We start from the raw sequence: 19,333 nt of genomic DNA, 5'->3' as shown, positions 1-19,333 counted from the left end.
ATGTTTTACTAAATACCTTCCCATAGATTTCAACAAAAGTACCACTGGGCTGTGATCCAAAACTTTTTCAAGCTAAAATTCCATCAGCTCCCTTACCTCCTCTCTTCCTAGCTTTCTCCCCAGTCAGTAAACTCTTAGTTCTCTTCCTCCTTGACCCAGGAAACATCAGGCTGATGTAGCTATATTGCATTTGTTTTAGGAAAACATGCGTGTCTTCATCACTGTGTTGTGTGACCCTTTCCTTTTCTCAAGCTTGGAATACACTGTCTGGTTGGAGAAGGTGAGAGTGGCTTTTATACTGTCATTAAGGACAAATGAAATTTTGTAGTGTCCTTGCACCACAAAGTTGAGGTTTTGTTTTAGATTTAATGTGATCTATGAACTCAAATTGTGTATAAGTGTTTTCTTTCTGTGTGTAGTGCTTATTTTCAAAATAAGTTTTCTGTGGGTGGTTTTTCTGTGTTGTGTGAGTGTTGTTAACCAAGCACATTTGAATCCTGGATTGTATTTTAGTTCATGAAATGATTTAATTTAATGTTTTAATACATTCTTTGTCAAGGACCAAACTTAGAGGATGCTTTCAGAAAACTCTTAATTTCGTCTTTCATATGTGTAGTTTGAAGCTCACTTCTGTTCCTCAGTTTCTTTTGTCACTAGTTGGCCAAGATGAAGCAGTGAGAGTACTGTTCATTTTAATGGCATTTATAGTGGTTTTACATAGAGCTTCACAAAGGCAGGAATAAACTGAAGGCAGGCAGCCTGTCACTTGCTTTGGTCTTTATTCCCTTATTCTGGGGAGAAAAAAAAGCAAATTTAAGATTCAAGTAAGAGTCAAAGCATTTTTTTAAACTGAAGTTAGATGTAAAACTATTAGAGGAAAAAAATGCCGGGTTTTGAGTAGTAATCTGGTCCTTTATTTCATGTTTATTTGGTCACTTTGGGAGTATTAACTGCCTTATCCTGCTAAGAGGAAATTGATAATTACTGCTAGTAATAATTTTCCTTAAATAATGAAAGGCTGTTATACATCAGTCCTTGCTAAAACAGATCTTCACCTTTTAGATGAAAGTTAATCCTAGTAACTATTCTGAAGTTGAATGTAGCCTGAGCACAAGAATTTCCCTGCTAGGAGATGTCTGACTATACTGACATACTCACAGGTATGAAAGGTATGATGTTTCATGGTAAACTGAAGAAAACTAAGGAGTATCAATTAATACCTTATTTATTTAAACCTGAGATGAATCAAATATTGAAGTAGAGGCCCAGAGGAGTTGTGAAATCTCCACTGTTGAAAATACTCAGAATCTAACAAATCCTTTAAAATTGGATTTGAGTTTGTTTTTGGAGGTTGAACTACACAACCTCCTAATATCCCTTCCAACCTACATCATTACATGTTGCTAGCAAGCTGTCCTCATCTGTCTGTCTGACATGGCCAAGAGATGTATACTTCTTTACTAATAATGATGGTTTTTTCTGCTCTGTATTTCACAGCTTACTGATACCACTTTGAATTAACAACGCAGATAAGAAGTTACTGTTACCAGATCATTCAGAGTCAGTCTTCAGGTTTTTTCTTGCTTTCAAAGGACAATCTTAAAGCACAGGGTAACCTCTAAAAATGAATTGCTTAGCTAGGAACTGTGGTGTAACGTGAGTGAAACATCTCTCAAGCTTGGAGAGTTTTGTGTGTTGTGGAAAAATGGCAGGATAAATATGCTGCCAAGTTATAGGTGGAATGGAGATGCTGAGAGGCCACAGAGCAGCACTGTGTGCAGCTGCCAGGACAGCTTGGAGCTAGTCTATATGTTCTCTGTTTGTGATGTGATCTCTGTGCAGGGATTTGAGCTGGTGAATGTGCAAATACTGCAGAAGGGTTCAGGACACTTCTGAGATTTGAGTCTGGAGTACGAGGAACCTGTTGAGGTTTGCATGTGTGGGCTCCTGCACCCTTTTGGCTCTCTAGGTCCACTTTTTTCCCAGCTCGTCAGAGGCAGTGGCAGCAGCAGGTCCCAGGCTTAGGCAGATTTATCCATATGTAGTTCCTGCTTTTGAGGAATCCCAAGGCCACACACCATTTCTTACTCACCCCATGTGGCTCTGTCCATAGATATTTGCCGTGCTTGGTGAACTTTTGTCAACTTACAAGTTCTCCTGTTCAAAAATTCTCTTTAAAAAATGGGCTAGCTTAGTTTATTTTGACGTACTTCTGTTTACCAAGTTCTTGTTCTGTTAGAGGTTTTTAATTTGTTTCTCCCTACTGCCAGTTAGTACTTAACTAAAATGATTCTTTGCCTGCTCCCCCTTATCAAGTATTCAGGCTTTACCTCTTTGTCCTCATTTCAAACATAGAAATGTGTTGTCCTAAGTAGTTGCATTAATCAGCTCTAAATAGTAGAATGAATTCCTTTCTTGGTGATAGTAGATTAATATGGGTTTACATTTGTAAAAATACAATATTCATTAGGTTTTTGGAGAGAAATGCCAGCTTTCTCACTACTTTCTGAGTTACATACTTGAGTAACTAACTGTGTGTACATATACTTAAAAACATGATTAAAAGAGAATTCACTAGGTGAGTTTGACACCTCTGTGGAGAAGTTTCAAAGTAATATGCTCACTGTCTATGTTCTTTGTGAGAATTGTGAATGAAAGCTCTGGGTTCCATTGGCTCTGCAATATTGAGCTTATTACTAGACTTCATGCAGCTGTTCCAGTCTTCTGAATAACAGCAATTTAGCTATATTCAGAATTCCATTAAAAATGGCATTTTTTAAAGTTTATAGAAAAGCCTGTGCTTTTTTTGTTTCCATTGAATTTGTGACTTATTTGTGTAAGTAGGAGATTCAAATTGCTCTGTTCTCCCAATAGCTTGATTTGGTGTGGTTAAACAAGTGACAAAAGACATTTTCTCCCCACCTCTTTACATTTTACAGAGGATGTTAAAACAGCCTGGGGATGATATTGAGTCAAAACTAATTTAAACTAAATATGTCAATATCTGCAATTTGTTCATGAACTGAAACTTCTAAAATGGGAACATGTCATTTTGGTCTCTTAAGCATAACAATTTTATTTTTTAGTCCACTTTAGAGAGCACTTCCTTTCTGAATGTGGGGCTTAGATGTGGGAAGTAGATGTTTGTCTTCTTGAGACCTAGGTGGTCTTTAGACTGTGTTGGATTATGGAGCATAAACTACTGCTAGACTTGTGTGTGGCTTTAAATATATGGCTAAACATACAGATATGTGATTAAGGTAATAAAATAGTAGCCTAATTTTATGGCTATCAGAATGAACTCGCATGGTATCTATTTACTTGTCAGCAGTCAAAAACAATTTTAACACAAGCCACTTACTCTGTTCTCTTCTGTGCAGTGCTGCTTCTTTGCCAAAGATATTTAGACCAGCTTCCATGTGTTCGCGCTGTTTCTACCAGATATTTTACTCATCACCGTTGCTGAACAATAGTAGAACTTAGGAAAAGATGAGAGCATCTTACTGAACTGAAACTTGAATATTTAGATTTTGGCTTTTTATTGATGCTTTTTGCATCAGTAAAGAAGTGGGGGATGTGTCCTTCAAAATGTCGACTTTTCAATATTTGCTTAAAATAGTAAATTTTACTTAGTTACGTGCTTTTGAACTATTTTTATAGGGTTTAGTTTAGCAGCTTTTAAGAGGAACAAGAGGAAGCTGGAGCTGGCCGAAAAGGTGGAAACAGATCTCATTCAACTAAAGAAAAGAAGACAATCAAATGAAAAGGTTAGCTCTTGTTTCAAATTCTTGTGTCATCCTAAACTTACAGCTGACTGCTAATAAATTTCATGTCTTATATGATAAGACTGATGTAGCCTCAGAAGCCTGTTCTCCATGTCCATCTTAATGTTTAGATGATACCATGAAAACTTAGTTCAGTTAAAACTTTTCTGCCTTGCTATTTGAAAACCATAGCATCACTTTATATCTTGTTTGTGCTAAGAAAAATATTTTTCTCATTTTGAACTGGAAATATGATGAATGTAAATACAAACAGATAATTATTTACCAAAACATTTTCTTTAGCTTGGGATCTCTGTCACTGTTTCCCACTTTTTAATGTTTCCTGAGCACACTGCATTGTGGAACTGGAATTGGTGAAATTTGAAATATCAGGTAGGTAAACATGTGCATCTGTGCATGCATCTGGCATTGACCTGGCCCATATTACTTGTGCTACAAGACTACCAGGATTCCCTCTGTTCTGCTCATTCATAGTTTAAATGTAAAGCTTTGGTTACCTGTGAGAATGTTATTCACAGTATTTGTGTTTAATGTTGAATTTCAGAGTATAGCTCATTAAATTAAATGCCTGTGCTTTATTTGGGGCCTGTGGGCCTTTGGATTAGACATTTCTCTTTGCTTTGCTGTGCTTCTGACCACTGAGTAGTTCCATATGTTGATATAAATAGAGTATAAATCCCAGAGAATTGTTAGCAAAAGTGTATTCTCTGTAGTCTGCAAATGCAAACAATGATAAATTAATCAGTTTACATCTATGATCTTAGATAAGATGTCTTCTCTAGCAGGCTGCTAATTTTTCTTTTTTCAAGGAGCTAAGACCTGTGAAGACATTAAGGATGGGGGAGCTGTGGAAGTTAGTTGTTCATTTTGGAACTTTCCCCGTTCACAGGACATCAGTTACCTCCTTGTGAACCTGGGAGTGTGGAAGTTTTTCCCTCTCCCTGAGGGAGGAAGTGTTCCTGAGCAAGATTGCTGTTCACGTAATAAGGGGCAAGTCAATGCTTGAAACAAATGCCAATGCATGAGCTTACCAACCTGCAATTTGAAATTTCAAGGGCTCCAGAGTCCTGTGCAGCTCTTGTGGGAGATTCCCAAAGGCCAATAGGTAAAGGAGGTGCTCAGACTGAGCTCTTCTCCCTGCTGAATAATCCATGCTGGTTTTGTCACCTGTCTGGGCATATCCTGTCCATGGAGCAGGGATGAAAACCACCCCATGCTCTCAATATGGAATTCTCCTGCATCCCACAGAGTGTAGGATAATTGCAGCCTTACAGGAAGTAAGGTTTTCAAAATGAAATAGAAATGAGAAATCAAATTCTAAAAGAAAAAAAAAAGTAGAATATATCTCCCCAAAATAGTAGAAAAGGATCATTTAGCAAGGACGAGGAGTGATTTGTTGCCCTAAAACTCACACTGTCAAAGCTGTGCTCTCATAGAATGCTTTAAAATAACTGATTTAAAACCATTTAAATAATTGAGTAATTAAAAGTTATTCTTCTTGTCAAAGTTATTTTAATTGCTAAATACTCATGTAACTTTTTTATCAGCTGTGGATCTCTGGAGCTGCAGATCATTCCTTTCAGCAGGACTTCAGAGCTGTTTTATTATCTGGTTTGACTCACCCACTTGAACTCTGTGCTGCAGCTGAGCTTGTGTGCCTCTGTTGTCAGTGCTGCAGGCTGTGGGGAGAGCAAGGTGGAAAGGATGTTAACAAAGGTGGAGTTGAATGGGATCAAAGCCAATAGGCCAGTGTGAAGAGACAATATTGCAGACCAAAACAGACTGAAATTACTTAGAAGTTTGAGCTACTGATAAATGTCACCAGTTAAAAGGAAAAATACAGGCTTAAAAATTAGTTTTCAATAAAAATGTAATTATATCAACCTTAAAAAGAATGAGGCTGTTTAAATTTGTCAAAGTTTGTATGGAAAAACTTGGCAGTGTAACTTACTAAAGGAGTTTTATTTCTTGATTATTTTTGATTGTTCACCCAATGTAGGATTTGCAGAAGGAAGACCCATTAATAACTTCACCAAATTGTGAAGGCGTAAAAATGTAGTCTTTTTTAAGTTGTAGAGTCTTACTGATTTACTTGGCTAAGAAATAATTCACACAGAAAAAATTAACTAAACATTCTCATGGGGGGGTGACTATGATGTGTTCATTCAGCCAGCTGCCATTCTCAAATTCTCCCCTCAAGCACCAGTAAATATCAAAAGTAAATATTTGTGTGCTTACTGTTAGTCTGTCTTTTACCAGAGGAAATTGTCATTGAAAATAGCTTAGCAGAGTTTGGCTAGAAGCCCTGATTTTAATTTGTGTGCTGCTATTACAAACTTTCGCAGGTGATCTCAGCATATCTGTAAAAAGTTGTTGTATTCTTGATTTGAATAAGTGACACTAAGAACCTCCAGTACACATGAGCTTTTTGGAACAGATTAGTGTTTGTGAGCAAATACTCTGTAGTCTAGTTATTTAACGCCATACATAACATTATTTTGGGTGAGTTTTACTAAAAATGGCTTGATTTTTATCCAGTTTAACAGAGGTACTCACATATGTGTACACCAGGTGGAATTATATGTGTGGAATCAAATGTTCTTCAATTACTGTATTAAGACTAAACATATTTAGAAAATATTTTTGCCTATGTGCAGGTAATTGTAAGTGTAGCAGTCAACTATGGAAATCCTAGTGTCTGTCATATTTAGTCTTGCAGTTTGGAAATTTCCTTAAAAAAGAAATGAATGTTCCATCCCACATTTGTGTGCAAGTGGTCTTTGATACCTTACAGTTTTCCAAAGTATGCTTCAAAATCCATTTAATACAGGAAAAGAAACCTAAATAATTTTCACCCATTCTAGTTAAAGCCAAAACAAAACAACAAAACTTATCTGTGGAAATACAGTATGGAGTAATTTCCTCATCTGGCACAGGAAGATCAAGCTAAATGTTCTTTTTTACACACCAAACAACTGTTAAACTGGGAAGGCTGGGATTGTTCATCAAGCTTTGTATAATTAGATAGTTGGGTAATAGCATATAAATGTTAATTACTTCAATCTGATTAATTTTGTATTTTGTCAGTTATACTCAGAGATGAGATTTAGTGGGAATTACTTTTCATGGCATTTCAAAACTATCTGAAATGGAGAGGGAAAAGGCCTTGTGTGTAGAATCTTTCAGTGGGCACTGAGTAGAGCTCTTCTAATCTGCTAATTGCTTCTTTAGGGACTTGTAATGATGAATAGTCACATTTTTTTTTATGTGCAGGAGGAGTTTTTAAAATGCCTGATAGAACTCTGCATTTGTGCAGATGAGTGTCTTCCTGTTTCGTGTGCATGTTCTTAGCAAAATTTGAGTATTTTGGACCATGGTTGAATAAATTAATTTCCTTTCCTGCTGCAAAGTGCAAATTGAGTAATGTGAGGTCTGACTTATAACACTGACTTTGTTGTTTCCATGCAAAATATTAACTACATAATAGATTATATTTAGGTTGCAGTACTATATCTTTAAAACCCCCAAACTGCTTTTGCAGTGGACAAGTATAATTTACTAGCTGAAGTTAGATCCAGAATTTGGTAGCAGATATCACCAAGTTTCCTTTGGAACCTGCAAAATTTCAAAATTTAAATAGTTAAATAAATCAATCAATAGAAAGATAAGGACAAGCAAGCTGAATCTTGTTTAGATTGTATAAAGTTTGGTCTTATTTTAGACTTTGTAAATTGTAGTGTTTATGATAGTTGTTTTTATTGGCCTGACACTAGCTTGACAGGATCCTCTGTTTGTCTACATTCCTATGATTTGAAGAGGTGAAAAGGTGAAATGTGTGACACTGAAAGTCTCAGGAGGTGAAGTCTGGCAGTGACTCCTCAGGCACAGGATGCTTTTCTGTAGGGAGATGTACAGGAAGTTCCTTTGTTAAATTGTAAAATTGATGAGCTCTTTATTTACTGGTCTAGAAATACTGCCAATACAGTTCACATACATAGAAGATACTGACAGTGTTTTTTTCCCATTGGATGTGGAATAGAACTGGTCATCACTGGTTTTCAGTTTGCTGAATAAGGATAAATACAGCATCACCTATATAGCAGTGACATTTTTTGATCACAAACCAGCCCCCTCGGCACCAAACCTGTAATTTTCGAGAAGAAAAATACAGAATTCCTTTGCTTCAATGCTACAGATTCTCTTCAGAAGGTGGTGTGGGCCAACTCAACCTTCCCTTAGAAATGCTTCCTTTAAAAAACATTTCCAGCCTCGAAGTTGCCTCATTTGAACTACCTTTGACAGGCTTGATTTTTTTTTTTATTTTATTTTTTATATTTTTTTAATACATGTAGTTGCCTATTAGTTTAGTTTTTTGTTGTGGGTATAATTTCCTTTGATAAAAGGGGGTAGGGGGTAGACAGCTGCACCTGTATCATAGTAGTTCTTCTCTAGAAATAGTTCTTCTGATGCAAATCATGTTGGGAAGAGCTTTGTCCAGTCTGGTCCTGGAAACCTCCAAGGATGGGAATCTGCACCTCCCATGAGCAGCCTGCTCTGCTGCTTAAGGTCTTTTCAATCCTCTGAGTAGTGTTGTTTGAACTGGGTTAGTATCAGCTCAAGGAGTTGGAAAATATATTTGCATATGAGATGTTAAAAAAGAATTCCTTGATTTTCTTTCATCTTCAGAACTTGGAAGGGAGCTGTCTCTTTTCTTACCCCCTTTGCTTCCATTGTCAAAACTCCTTTTGAAAGCCAAGGATAAAACTCCTGCCTAGGACTTCCAGTTGCTTGAAAAGTACTGTAGGACATGGTAGTGCTCCACTGCCTATTTTTTCATTGGAGACTAACACAGAATGAACCCCAAGTGTTTACTCTTAAATCAAGTGTGGCCAGAGTACCATCAGCATTGTGGTACTGGAAATGGTGCTTGATAAGTGACACATTATGTCCAAGGAAATTGTAGTTGATGGTGGGAACTTGATAATTTGAAGTTGAATAGTTAGGTGTGGTGTTTTTTTTTTTTTTTTTTTTTTTTTTTTTTTAAATTCCTCCCTCTGAATTCTAGTCCAGAAAATTCACATTTATATGAAAAAACTTAGTAACCTTTGGCATTATTTCACTGGATAAGTCTATACAAGAGGCTTGTGCAGCAGCAGTGTGCATCTCTGGAGTACGTGATGGATGATGGATCAGTTTTGTTTATTTGTTTTATTTTCTGTACACTGCATGCTGTGTGTGTGGTGGAGCATGAAGTCTGAGTGCCTTGCCCTGGGTTCTGCAGAGAGGGGAGTCTAAGCCAAGCCTAGGTGGAGAGGGGGAAACTGCTCCTTCTCTAAGAAAGGCTTAGTGTGGTGAATTAAGGAATGGGGGAAGAATATAAAGAATTTTCCTCCTGGTGGGAGGAAATCTACCTCAGAAGTCATGGAAGTAAGGACACTTTCCTAGTTGTCCTCTCCTTACAGAGAGCAAGGGGTAAAATTGCTTCACTCACTAAAGATTCCTGAAGTGGCAAGTCTGGCAGAAAGAATCTGTCCCTGAGGAGATTTTTTTTTCTTGAGGCTTCTATTTACTGTCTTGCTCAGAATATCAGTATTTTCTCTTTACATGGTAAACAGCTGCTTGGTTTTTTGGTGGTACTTTGTTGGGTGTTTCTAATTTTTTTTTTAATCACACATCTTTAAAGATCAGAGCCTCTGAAAATGCTTTCTTGGGCCTTTTAGGAAAAGCCTTTTTAATGTGGCATCAGTTGAGTCATTTCTTAGTTGAATTATTTCTTAGACAAGTGGCAACCACTAAGAAAAAATGACTTCAGGCACTTTTGTAAGTAAAAGCAGGTGATCTAAGCATTGCATGAGTTCTGAGATGTTTATTATCTTCTTATTTTTACCTGTTTATTACTGGAGAAATTTTATTAAGGTCCTGTCTCAGACAAAACAGCATTTTGGGCAGATTTATGACAATGGGTACAAATGCATGATAACAAATCCATTTTGTTACTAGGCCTCTCACTTGCACACTCCTAAGGAGTATGATCTGACTTTAATATACTGTTTTTGCTATTTTATTTTTCTGTTTGTGTGTCCTGCAGGAGAATGACTCAGGAACATTGGATACAGTTGGTGCAGTTGTTGTTGACCAGGAAGGAAATGTTGCTGCTGCTGTCTCCAGTGGAGGTTTAGCACTGAAGCATCCTGGAAGAGTTGGGCAGGTGATCATTGTACATTTTTCTTTTTTTTTTCTTTTTTTTTTTTTTTTCAGTTGGGGATGATTTTTCAGTGTCACAAGCAAGTGAGCAAGTGTCAAGCAAAATTCTGTTCTCCCTCCCTTCCTGTTAAATGCTGAAGGCATTTTCACTGCATTGATATGCAGATGTTGTTTTTAGTTTCCTCCATCAGGGTAATAAAACAGTGATGTTCTGTAGTTAGTTACATTTTGATAAAGATATCAGCGTGTTAAATACCTCCTTAATACCACAATTTGTCTCTTACATGCTTTTAGTCTTAAAATAAGATTTCTCTCAATATTTAGGGAAGCTGTCCTAATTAATTTTTAAATGATCTTGTGGATTTGAGGAAGTGACGAAAGTTATAAAAGAACACATTGAGTATTTATGATGTGTTATATATTATTATGACTATGTTTATAAATTATGTATAGTTGTATTTATTATTAATGTTAATAATAATATATTTAGGATATGTCACCTTATTGTTGTTAGGGAATTTTGAGGTGCATCAGAAATTTTCTGCTCCACTGCTGTATAGTTGTATTTTTGGTTGGCATTTTCCACTTTTCAAAAAGCAGTTCTCTTTTGAAATGTTTTTAAGTTTAGTTTTTTGGTTGTTTTTTCATAGCAGAGTGAAAGAGACTTCGTATGAACAGGGTTATCTTTACCTTCATTTTCTGTTAAGCTAGGCTAAAATACTGTGTCTATGACAAACACACTCAGATCTCAAATCTCAAGAATAGTAAGAGGATGTAGCAAAATGGAGTAGAATTACAATATGGTTATGATATTCTTATTCATCTTTTGTATTAATACTTGGATTTTTCTTGAGTTTCTTTTTTTGTTGTTGTTGGTTTGAGGGTTTTTTTTTTTTTTTTTTTTTTTTTTTTTTTAAGGAAAAGGAATAAACCAAAGAATCTCATACACTTAAAATTTCTGAACTATGTGCTTCTTTACTTAGGCAGCTCTTTATGGTTGTGGCTGCTGGGCTGAAAACACAGGAGCTCATAACCCTTATTCCACTGCTGTGAGTACTTCAGGTATTTACTACTTTTATAAATATTTAATGAAGTTGCTACCTTTCTCTGTAATTAGTTTGCAAATTAAAAATGCCGACATCATTTCCAAACCATATTCTAAATTTATATGATTTATTTGCATGTATATGTATGTCTCTGTGTGTCAATATTGTCATTAAATCCATGAATTGATCTCTTCTTGGTTGCTTATATTGCCCTTTTTATTAATTAGCAATCATGGAAATTTTTATCCTGTTTTGTATTGCACTGAAAGTGCTGTATTTCTTAGGATTGAGGAGCCTGTCCTCATGTGAAGTATTGCTCAGTTAAATTATTTTATTTTAAGTTCTGTTAAGTTTGGGCCCTTTTAAGTGTAAGTTTTATAAAGTTTAGATGATATTAAGTCTATATCCTAATAATTTAAGGTTTTATTACATGCAAGTTTTATTAAGTTCATGTATGATATTCTTTCTGCCAAAACTTATTCACTGTGAAGAGGTGCTTATTAGCCCAGTATCGTATTAAATACAGAATATTATGCAGAATATATATAAATACAGAATAATTTGCAGAATGCCTCTGGGAATGGAAGCTTTGTGTCAAGGACTAAGATAATCAGAGAGTCCTTTGGATAGAAAGATGCTACATGCAGTGTATTTTCCTCAAAAATATTTAATTATTATTTCATATGAGTATTTAAGTGAATTTTTTCTTTCATCTCTCTTTTCCTTCTGAAAGGAAAGGGAAGAGGCAAAACCAAAATACTGGGATAAGTGTATCAGAAGCTATTCATTCAGCAATTGTGAAAGTGATGTAAGAATTAGAAGACCTTCTGTTCTCCTTGGAAGGCTCAGGGTCCTGGACACACAAAAGTATTGTGTTCATTTGATGCCTTGCAGATCACAAAAGTCTTAAGCTGAAGTTATGTAGGAGTTGCTTTTACTTTTTTTTTTTTTTTCTTCTCCCTAGTTGTACGAACAGCCTCAGTCAGAAAAAACTACTTTTAACACTTTTTCATAAATGCTTACGTCAGGTTGCAAAATTCATGGTATTGCCCACTGCTCAGTGGTCAGAGTTACCAGCATTCAGTAGAGGGAGAGGTGAAGAAAATCTGCAGAGTTCAGACTCAGGTCGTGTCATATCCCATGGGCAGTGCAGAGTTAGAGTCCTGCTGCAGAAATAGTGGGGGGGCGCGGGGGGGCAAAGTGGCAGACTGCAGAGTTAAAATTTGATGGAGGCTGAAGACAATATTCAGGAATGTTCTGTGTTGCTTTTATTTCCCCTGTATTCATGCCTGTCTTACACTGTTGAAAATTTATGTAGATGTTCACCCTTAAGCTGAATGCCAGTAAAAGCAAATAACCTTTTGGGTACTTACTCAGGGAGTGGTTCTACTGAATGCAGGAGTGTCAGAAGATGTTTTTACTCAAGGGACATCACATTGATTTTAGTTTAATAAATGCTTACCGATGTAACCAAGTATGTTTAAATATTTGGGACCATATTAATTATTGGAGCACAAGTCCAATATTAGAGATTGATTGTGGAAAAGCTCAAGTGGACAACTTTATTTAGTTCTTTAAAGCTGTTCTTTGCAAAGTCAGCTGGATTTGAAGGCAGTGTGAGTACTGACAAGCATCCTGGTGAACTCACAGGAGATTACCAGAAATAGAACCCTCCTCTCTTTTTGCTGGTACCACTTTTGTACAGTGATAAATACTTAAATGTTATACTATTTATAAGTGGTCACAAACATACATAGATGGGTATTTGGTTCAAATCTTCTAGCTTCCATGACACTGCCCTGATCCCAGTCCCAGTTAACTGGAGTGGCCTGCTGGCAGGCTGTGAAGTGTGGCCATCTGTTCATTCACGGATTTGAAATTCAGACTGGTGATGTTTAACTAAACTCTTGTTTCTGTTCATTCATGGATTTGAAATTCAGAGTAGTGGTATTTAATTAAACTGTTGTTTCTGGTTTTTCTTTAAAGTAAGTATGTGTATGTAGAGAGAGGGAGATAGAAATGTTTACAGGAAGTGAGAACTCTTCTGTAATCAATACCATTCCTTTTTCCATTTCAGAAGCTCATAATGTTTTATTTTATAATGTACTTTATGTGTAGTGCAGTTCTAAAATATATTGATGCCTGACTCTTGTTTAAAATATGAACATCCAACAATGTGAACCATGAATTTAATTAAGGAGTAAAGAGATGGAAAATTAAGTTGTCGGAAAAGCTGGAAGAATGAAACTTACAACTTGGCTGGATCGCAACAGGAGATGAGAATGGGGGCATAAACATCTGCAAATATTCAGGTGAAACTGCCATGGCCAAGGAAGAGAATAATGCATTAAGATATAGCATTGTTAAATATTTAGAAAACAAATGTCATGTCTAAACTCTAGAAGATGCCTTGATTTAGAAAACTCCAAGATGGACAGTGCTTCTTAACAGAAAATCACCACTGTCCCTTAATGTAACTAAACCCAGACTAGACTGTATTTGTAACAGTGTTTATACCCCCCTCTAGTAGGTTTCCAAACAGGTTTTGTGTGGACATTTTACTTTTAAAAATCAGCAACAAAAGCAACTTGCATGTTATGTATAAATAAAACCTGTGTACATGCACATTTCTTTTATGTTTTACTTTACTTTCAGACATTTACACCTGTATGGAAAAGTATTTAAAAGATGTACATAAAAGAAGTCTACAGTCAGTTTAAATTTCTGTGGTTTTCAGGATATAACATTTTATTGTTTTAATTTCACATGTCTATTTATTTTCATTTGTCTTTGAGTCATAAATTTGGCACAAATCTAGTAGTTTCTACAGGGAATTTTTTTTCCATTTTGTGGGGAGAAGGAAAAAAAGAATAAAATTAGACTGCGGTTGCTGTGGGTATTGAGTAATGTTTAATGTTTATTGTGACATGACTTCAGAGAATAGCTGACTCATCAAATCACATTTGGAATTAAAAAAGAATCTTGAATAAAAAGTTAAGCTCCAATTCCCCATAAGCTTTATCAAAAGTATCCTCAAAATTATTTGTGTTAAAATAATGTGTGTTAAACCAAATAATTTTAGCTGAATAATTATTTGGGAATGAAAAAGTTTTTCTTTTGTACTGGTTTTTACTTTTAAACTTCTTTTTAGCGATCGCTGAGAATAGAAATTTGAGCCTTGAGAGTTTATTGTATCAGGCTCTATATTCAATCATGGAAAAGGATGTTCTTTGGCATTAGTTTCATACAAGCAATTTTGAAAGGTCAGGTTTTGTCAACTCTTTTCACTCCATACTTAAGAAATTGTTCATGTCTTTGGGTCTTGGAAGTGATGATGAAGAGGTTGGGGAAAACCTGTGGTTAGGGGAAAGGAGGGTTTGGCACAGTAATTCAAAGTAGGCAGAGCACAAACTCTTGCACATTGAAATCCACATGGAATGGACACATTGGGTTGAACCAGAGCTCCAGACAGTTTGGTTCTGTCTCACACAAAGGGTGTTTGCAGTTCTCCAGGGAGAAGTACAGGACTGGGAAAAGCACCTCCACTGCATCATTCAGGCTTCTGGCAATTTGTGATATTGAGACTTTATAAACTGGAGATATATTTGTTCTAATAGGTCAGAGTGATTTCTCAAGATTTCTCATTTCTTTTTGTTCTTAGAAGGCCAGATACTTCCATTTTGCTGGGAATAGTTTTATTCTGTGATTATCTTTGAAGAAACTTCTTTGGAAAAGGAAAAATTTAAGTTTAAGTTTTTGTCTCCAGAAGTTTAAGTTTTAAGTTACAGTTAATAACACAGTAGGCTGTATTCTTGAATTTTTATTAATTTTGTTCTAAAATCCTCCAGTTGAAGCTTCAATATCTTTCAGTATCTGCCTCATTAGAAAAAAAAAAAAAAAAGGCAGGCTGGGGGAAGATGTCACCACACAAGTACCTAAAACTAATTCCAAGTTCCTGTAGCTTTCTTTCAATGGTTGTGTATTATTTGAAGACAACTTGGATCTTCTGTTGACCCTGTGGCTGCTGGAGACTTTCTGCTTTTGACTGTTCAGGAAGGATTTGCTATTAGTTCTTATGCCTTTTAGCAAGTTGTTTCCTAAATATTTTTGGCTATTTTTTCCATGTTTTTGTGTTGAATGTGCCAAAGGTGGTGGTTCTGAACTTGTTTGGGCATGACTTGAACTTTTTGCATGGTAATTTCATACCTCTAACAGTCACTTGGCCTTGTTGTTTAACCACAATGTCTTTGGTTTTAATTTTTTTTTCTTTCTTTTTGGCTTTTCAAAATCTACTTCAAGGTTTACAAAATACAGGGTATTGTAAAACTCACATTTTATGGTTGTAGTTTAACAGGGCCTGGGACAACTGAAATCAAAAGATGGAGACTTTCTAAAAACACAGTGGGGGAGATAGTGAAACTTAGAAGGCCTTAAATACAAGGTTTATTCTGTAACTCTCAGTCTAAAGTTCAGTTTCTGTGTAAATGAGTAAAACCTTTCTGGTTTTTTGTTTTGTTTTTTTTTTCCCATCAATTGTTTTGAGACATTTTGATGTATAAACTCTGAATTATATTAAAATTAATATTTTGGTTGGGGAAAAAATGGTTGTGAGACTTTATTGGCAGCTGAAGGATAAACATTACAGGAATTGAAGTATCTCAAAACCAGCATTAAAATTCAAGAAATTCAGGGAATGTTGCAGTTGCAGGCACAGCCAAGACACCTGGGGAACCTTAACTGTGGCATCTAATAACTGTGCAAGGGCCGTTCTGTACAGGAATGATGGCAGAGACAGAGTGAAGGCTTGTTAAGTGGCATGAATGTGACCAGTGGCCTTTATTTAGTATAAATGTAATTAACAGCTAAACTGGATTTTGGATCAAAGTATCAGAAGCCAAATCTGTGGTGTTTAGAAGCTTTTCCATGCCTGTGTGCACACAGACGCAAGGAAAACAGGCTCCCCTGCAGGCACCCCCAGCACCTCCCCCCAAAAAGAGGCCAGAACCACAGTTGTAAGGCTGCTTGGAACTCTTTAGTGGGTGGTTTTTGTTGGTATATGAATGTAAACACAGGAAGATGGGTATTATTTGGAGGGAAAACATTTGTGAGCAAAACCCAACCACAGGAGAAACAATAGTCCGTTTTTTTGGCTGTATTTTAAGAAAACGTTTCCTATTTTTTTCCTGAGCATAAGAAGAATCAAAGACTTTGTGGATGTTCTTCTCATTCAAAATAATATCAAGTCTGACACTGAAGCTCCTACTCAGTTGGAATATCCGTGATGATGGTGAATATTCATTCACTAACTGTGCCAAAAGTAATACTGCTCTGGGGTAAGAGGCAGACTGTGTCTTTCCTGAGAGATAAACTGAAAAATTGTAATTCTCTTTGGATATACAGAACCTTAACGATAAATATAAAGATAAATATAAAATTACAGTAACAGCTATAATGCTGGATGCTTTGAAACTGCAACCCTAAGTGGAGTCTTGGAGTGGAAGTGTGAAGACTGAAAATGATGTCCTGCATTTCTTTCATCTTTACAACAGCAGGAAATAAAAGGCATACAAAGGATGGGTATGTTTTGTGTCTAGGTACCAGCCATTGAAGCCAGCAAACCTTTAATATTGCATTTCTGAAGATGGAAGGTCTTGCATTATTTTACAAATGCAGAAATTCTGTGACACAAAGCTGCAAAATCTCCAGCTTTTAGTAAAATGTATTTGAAGAGACTATTTGATATACAAGAAAGGCATGCAGGTTATCCTAGGGAGATTTAAAATACAACCTAATTTATGATCCCAAAGAAGGAGTAGAAGCTTGAAATACATTGAGCTCATTCAGAGAAATTAAGGATGCTAACAAACAATTTGGTTTTAGGGCTGAGCCAGAGTTGTGTTTTGTTGAGAAGGTAGCAAGGATATCAGATTTCTGGAAATACCAGATATATTTTTGAGGTGTAGTTGAGGATTGTGTCTGGGAAAGGTCTTTCAGTGATGTCTTGCTCTTCTCCCCTGCACGGAGTCTTTTCTTGAAAGGAATGAAAATCAGAGAAAGCAGCAGTGTTTTAGGAATACATGTACAAACTGTATGTATTCTGTGTAAACTTCCTCAACAGTTTCTTGTGTTGGTGAATTCATCAAGATCCTAAAAAACTGTTTATGTCTCATGACAAAAGCAGTAGCCTCTGTTCTCGTAAAGGCATTTTAGAGATTAGATCATAATGCTTTAAAAGCTGTGTTAGATATCCATTTGTATATATAATGCATCATTCCATGAAGGAGAAATAGCACACTTTGTGTTGTGAATAATCAGAATTGTTTAGTTTGAAAGGAACCTCTGGAGGTCTAGTCCAGCCCCCTGCTCAAGGAGATTTCTCTTGTTTTTGAAATTGACATCAAATAAGGGAATTAATATATTCACTTTTCCTTGCCCCACCTTTTTCTGCTCAAATTGTGTGTTAAGATCTGTTTTTCTTTCCAGTCCATTGTGTGTCTTGTGGGTGCTTTTGCAGGCAATATGGAATGGGTAATGTATGGGAATAGGATGGATTAGGAATGACACCTGTGTAAAGATGGGCTGTGGTTAAATTGTATGTTGAGCTTTTGGTCTCCTTATGGAACCCACTGATTTATAGATTCCTCCTTGAAAACTCCTTTTGCAAACAAAGGACAGTGATGTGCAAATCTATGGAGTAAATACTTTTCAGGGAAGCTTTAATGCAAATAAATTGACTTGAAATGCGTAACTTTGGCTTTGTGATTCCTTTTTGTTGAGCGCAGTAGTGGCTATGTTAGGATTCAATGAGTGAATACCTTGCCAGTGCTGTTTTGTAGAATCATGAAATGGTTTGGGTTGGAAGAACCTTAATGGATGAAACCCCTCTACCTTCTCCTAGACCAGGTTGCTCAAAGCTCCATCCAGCCTGTCCCTGAGCAGTTCCAGCTATGGGGCAGCCACAGTTTTTCTGAGCAACTTGTGCCAGTGAATGACATTTATAATGTGATTATAAATCTTGTTTCAAACTTGCATGTGTTAATAGCCCTTTGTCTGTCTGGCCTGTCCTTCTGAATCTACGCTCCCAATGCCCAGAGGAATTTCACGTGCAAATCTTGTATCCTGTACAGATTGTTTGAGCTGCACTATGTGAGATAGATATTATGATACAGTTAATCTCTTCATTGACGTATGTGTGTTATCTCTCAAAATCAGTCTGGTCCTGTAAGATTTGGGGAATAAGAGGTAGTTTAATGCATCACAGATGAAGCAGCTGCATATGGAGAAGAGTTATGTCATTTTGAACCAGAGGGTATGGTGGAGGAAGAGGAGGTCTATCTCCAGACAGATCAGTATTTACCTATGAAGTGAATGTTTCTGTCAAGAGTTCATTCAGCCTTTGTGTACAGATGCAGTTGGGAGGCTTCAGTGCTGTAGCATGTGCTGTGTGAATTAACTCAGCACCACCACGAGTCTGGGGAAAGAGAGAGGAAGCCCCAGGCAGAGATGGTTTGTGGGAATGCCAGCACTGAGAAGGGTCAGTTAAACACAGCACTCAGTGTTCAGAGCTGAGGGGTTTGTCGTCACAATGATCACAATAGTTGTTTGAATTGCCTTTGGAAGGCTCTTTGGGAAGCAGAACTGGATGGATATAATAATCAGAGTGCTTATTGCCTCTTGAAATCTTAATTTACTTGATGTTATGATATCTGTTGGGCTTGAAGGTGCAGAGGCTTGTGGAGTTGTAGCCTCCTGCGGAAGGCTCAGGGCTTGCTGAGCAGCACTTTTGGAACCAGGGCCAGCAGCTGTGCAGCACTAGCTTCTGCTCTAGACACTTGGTCCTGTCATGCTGCTGTGCTTTACCCAAGTGGCTTGAAGTAGGTGCAGGGATAGAAAGTGAATTGGAGATGGATAATATTAGTGATGATGCCTCGTGTACTTCACTTGCATGGTGAGCAATGAACAAGGCCATCAAAGAAGTCTTTTTCATTCAAGAGAGAGGGGGAATGTGGGAAATGGATTTGTAGAGAATTCTCAAAATCTGACAGAAGGCTCACATAATGTGCATCTATATGGAAACCTTGAGATAAGAAATGCTGACTTAGAAATGCCATGGAATAGGACGGACATTGTTGAGAGAGAAATGGAGCTAGAAACAAGTTTCAAAGGATGGCCTTGCAAACAAGATCAGATGCTTTGGAGAAATGGAACTATGAAAGGTGCATTGTAGTAGGACCCACGAGGGGTAATTTTAGGTGATTGGCTTTAAGGCATTTACAGCACTGTGTGGCAAAAGCTGAT

General features: G+C 36.7%; 1 protein-coding gene across 6 annotated transcripts in view; it reads left to right on the top strand.

Moving 5' to 3' along the window:
• TASP1 (taspase 1) overlaps positions 1-19,333 on the top strand; it is an 81,204-nt gene that overhangs the window by 27,385 nt on the left and 34,486 nt on the right. For 5 of the 6 annotated variants that reach the window (XM_083856679.1, XM_083856675.1, XM_083856678.1 and 2 more), the window contains 3 exons: positions 3,661-3,767; positions 9,874-9,993; positions 10,973-11,051. In XM_083856679.1, the coding sequence (XP_083712805.1) occupies positions 3,661-3,767; positions 9,874-9,993; positions 10,973-11,051 (306 nt within the window). Of the gene's footprint in view, positions 1-3,660; positions 3,768-9,873; positions 9,994-10,972; positions 11,052-11,768; positions 12,204-19,333 lie in introns of those variants that run through there. The other variant, XM_083856680.1, reaches the window with a different exon arrangement.

Source organism: Zosterops lateralis (genome assembly GCF_965231275.1).
Source record: "Zosterops lateralis genome assembly, chromosome: 3".
Taxonomy (NCBI): Eukaryota; Metazoa; Chordata; class Aves; order Passeriformes; family Zosteropidae; genus Zosterops; species Zosterops lateralis.
Note: the sequence above shows the minus strand (reverse complement) of the source record. Positions and strands in the feature narration are given on the sequence as shown.